This window comes from Lactuca serriola, chromosome 7, assembly GCF_051521515.1.
Source record: "Lactuca serriola cultivar US96UC23 chromosome 7, Lser_US96UC23_V15, whole genome shotgun sequence".
Classification (NCBI taxonomy): domain Eukaryota; kingdom Viridiplantae; phylum Streptophyta; class Magnoliopsida; order Asterales; family Asteraceae; genus Lactuca; species Lactuca serriola.
In genome coordinates, this window is record NC_136414.1 from 80753452 (window position 1) to 80757334 (window position 3883).

Here is a 3883-nt window from a genome sequence, read left to right on the forward strand (position 1 = left end):
TTTTACTTTTCTAGAAAGCTAAATATACAAATGAAAACCAAAAACGATGTAATACGACTTTAACTCAAAGCCATCAAAGACAGTGACGAGGTCACGAGAAAAAACAATATACAAAAAGTCAAATAAAGGAACATAATAAATCTTAAAGCAACGACTCCACTAGCAATAAAATAATTAATTCCAATATCTTATTGAGATAAAAAAGACCTTCAACCCCATTGACTTTTGCGTTCCAATAGGCCTCTTAATATTCTTCTCTGATTTTTCTTTGATAATAATAATAATAATAATAACAATAATAATAATATAGCACGATATTTAATTACTTATACAAAATAAAAGGTTGTTTGATGTCTTCTATTGAATATGATAAAAGAATGAGTCTCAATCTAAAATCTTGGTTCATATTTCATGCATGTTACACTCTCTTAGAGTTTATTCAATCAAATCCGACTTAATTAATAACTATAAATATTCACTAAAAAGTATTTTTTTTTTTCACATATTGTTTTACAACTATGTTAATTAAATATCAAAATTATTATAAATAAGATATTAATTGAATTAAATAAAAGATAGAATAATAAGTTGTATTTTATCTATGTTTTGGGGGAATAAACTAAAGTAAAGAGAGACAAAAATCAGTCCGAATAAAATCGCTTTTAGATCTGAAGCTTCTTCTGTTTTTACATTTTAAGTCCTTCAACTTTTCTAATGTACAAATTAGACCCTCAACTAAAGTAAGAATAAAAAAAGTCGTTTTCTTCCCTACTAACTACACTGTTTGTTGACCGTAGAAAATTGTGCAAAGTGGTGGTGGACCGCATGTGTCGCCTTCACTTTGACTGAACCACCAGACCGGTCAGACTTGTCGGTACCGGCGTTGGTGCGTGATGGTGACGGTGCTCTCCGTCGTATGTTACCAGAAGCATCTTTGAATCGTCCAACGCTAACTCCACGCGCTTCCTCGCCGGACATCCTTTTCCGGTATTGCACTTGTAATATACTCTGCACATTTGAAATCGGAATCAGAATTAATATCAATCTCTTTGAAGATCAGAAGCTTTAGTATTAGGTTTCGATTTGTCATTCAATTGAAGAAATCTGTAATCAATTAGTAAATTACCTTGGATAATTTGATCCGTCGATCTTCTTCTCGCCGTATTTCTTCCATGAATAATCGTCGGCCGGTATACTTGTGACCTTAGATCCGATGATCGGTACTCTCCTTATTTCACGTTTTGATCCGATTTTCCTGAGAACGGAAGAGAATAAACATATTAATTTATGAATTATGAGGCGTACGATAGACAAATAGGATAGATTTTTGCTCAAATGTATACACACACCTTCTCTTGCAACAATAGCAACCGCTTGAACGATTCTCCCTTCCAGATCTGTGTAAAGAAGCAGCAGGATTGTCGGCGCTACACCTTTTCCGGTGAGTAGACGGAAGAGGAGGCTTCCTCGAAGAAAACGTCAACGACGGAGCTACTATACCTAACGAAGAAAATCGTTTACCATTTGAAACACTTTCTTCTTCTAATCCTCCTCCAGCTAAAGAAGACACCAAAGACGACGAGCTCGTTGACCTAGAAGACGTAACCGCCTCCGCCTCGCTGTCGCTCACAGATTTGTTTAAAAAACACGCCTTGGACGCCGTCAACGGCGCATCCTGTTGTTTCTCCTCTGATTGCGAAGAAGTAGAAGTCCCTTGACTGTCGGTGGAAGAAGACGACGACGGTCCGCGGCGGAATCGAGCGTGACCGGTGCGTTTTAAGCCAGATACCGATTGCTTGTAATTAGAGGAAACGTTAAAATCATGACTCGTTAAATGAAACATCCGATTGAGATTATCAACAGTTTGAACTCCTACGCAATCGACTGCCATTGTTATAGAAGAAAAGCTTCCTTCTTTCCGAAGCTGAAATTCAATGAGAGAGATTGAGGAGAGAAAAGAGGGTGGAAGTTGGATTATAAAGGGCAATTGGGAAAGTTGAGTCAAAGGAGATGAGATGTTGATCGGACGGTGGAGAATGGTTTGACTTTTTTTAGGTGTGTAATAAATAGAAGCAGAACGCTAGTGGAGGGAAATTGGGCAGAAAGTCAAACGAGGACTGAATAATTTCAGAATAAAGGGAAAAGGAGAAAATATATTTAAATTAAATGGAGCAAATGCGTACGTAGCTGTAAACCATGGGTTTCGTAATGTCAAAGGAAAAGAATAATAATAATGTCAAAGCATAAACAAAGAAACATGAGTAAGTTATCTATATATTCTGATTTGAATTTTTTTTCCCTTCCAAAATTAATGTTGAAAGTTGTAATAACTTAAAGGAATAGATTAAAAAATTTATTTTTGTAATAAGTTAGTGTGTATTTATCCTTTATATAAAAAAAAATTATATAAAAGATACTGAATTTATGTAAAAAATTATTGTTGCAACTTGGTGCACCTTAATAGAAAAAAAATTACACTGCGATGAAAAATCGAATGTTGGCCGGGGTCCCCTCAAGAGACATTTAAATCCGTCTCTGGTTTCATTAATAAGCATATCACCCCTTCTAAAGCCCGGTATGTATTGACTAGTGTATTTTTTTAGTAAAATTGTCCAAGACTTGATAGTACACTTCGACATGACTGTTAGATAGAAAATAGTTTTTTTTTATAACCATTCATATTGATGTGTTTGGCCAACATATGTCACCAATGGAATATCGTATTAGTCTCAAGTATCGCCTTATGATTCCTCTATTTCTAGTTAACAATATATGTTATATTTGTCGCAAGGCATGATTGGACTCTTTTGGGGAATGTGCAATACATTCTTTATACTATGGATGACAGTGAGTGGAAAACCGTCATCCAAATCATAACTGTTCAAACTCCTAGAACTTGTAATCTCAACCACTTAAACTCCATTATTTACAGGTTTCTGGCAGTTCCTTCATCTTCCCACATTCTGCACAATCGTCGGTTGTCTCCTCCAAGATCGCTTCATCCCTTTGATAACCGTCTTATTTGCCTCTATATATTATTGCTTTCTAATTTTGTGATTGCCTTTTTTTGTTGCCTAATTTGTCGATGGGAATTAAAGTAAGGTATGTTTCTCTTAATAAGCTTCGAGTCCCATCTACCTTTCTCCCGAAATCAAAGATAGCTTACCATACGACAGATTTAATTTCAGTTTTGAAATCATGTCTTTCAATTGAAGTTGTATAACCCTAGATGCAACTCTCTTAGATTTTTCTTGATAAACACAGTGGTTTCTGGGATTGTTATCGTTCTCCGACAACGATAATGCCTACCCCCAAGGTCTCCGGTAGAAGGTGGAAGCCACCACCTCACGATGGTGGTGGCGGTGGGTTTTCTTTGATTCTTAGGCCAAGCAATATCCATGCGACATCACACAAATAAAATATGCACACAACCACCTGAGGTGGTGCTTAGCAGCGGCAGAACGGTGGTAGCTACCATAGTTGGTTGCCATGGTGCTCCTCTTTGTTTTCTGGCCAACAAACATACACACACACATACACCAACATATAGTGAAACACGTACATACATGTGCGAAAACACCCACCACGAAGCTGCAACTTTGCTCTTGGGGGAGGACGACGGTCGGAAGGATGATCAAAGGGCAGTGGCACGAAACAGCTGCAGCGGCGGTGCTAACGGTCGGCACTAGCGACGACGACGTAACCCATTGACGATACTGGTGGCATTACCGACAGCGAATTGGAGAAATGAAGGACGCATGACCGAGAACAACAACAATAACAGCCACGACGTCGGCTTCGACAGTCCTTGGCTTCGTCGGCAGCGTGAACAGCGGCGGGTCGCTTCAATGGTTCAAGGCGGCGTCAAGGGTGTGGTGGCGGA

The 3883-nt window shown here is 38.1% G+C and overlaps 1 protein-coding gene across 1 annotated transcript; it reads right to left on the reverse strand.

Annotated features, from left to right (window-relative positions):
• Positions 1-641: 641 nt before the first annotated feature.
• On the reverse strand, positions 642-1956 carry LOC145062656 (putative WRKY transcription factor 11). The gene is made up of 3 exons (XM_079010237.1): positions 1350-1956; positions 1127-1255; positions 642-1008 (listed from the first exon to the last, which is right to left on the reverse strand). The coding sequence occupies exons 1-3, from the start codon at positions 1889-1891 to the stop codon at positions 837-839; spliced, it is 843 nt and encodes a 280-aa protein (XP_078866363.1). The 5' UTR covers positions 1892-1956; the 3' UTR covers positions 642-836.
• Positions 1957-3883: the final 1927 nt, after the last annotated feature.

Bases quoted from the DNA above. Each gene is read 5' to 3' on its own strand.
- LOC145062656 (XM_079010237.1), bottom strand. From the start codon at position 1,891: ATGGCAGTCGATTGCGTAGGAGTTCAAACTGTTGATAATCTCAATCGG. The intron at 1,256-1,349 runs GTGTGTGTATAC...TTCCGTTCTCAG, and splicing joins TGCTATTGTTGCAAGAGAAG to GAAAATCGGATCAAAACGTG. The intron at 1,009-1,126 runs GTAATTTACTAA...TCAAATGTGCAG, and splicing joins GACGGATCAAATTATCCAAG to AGTATATTACAAGTGCAATA.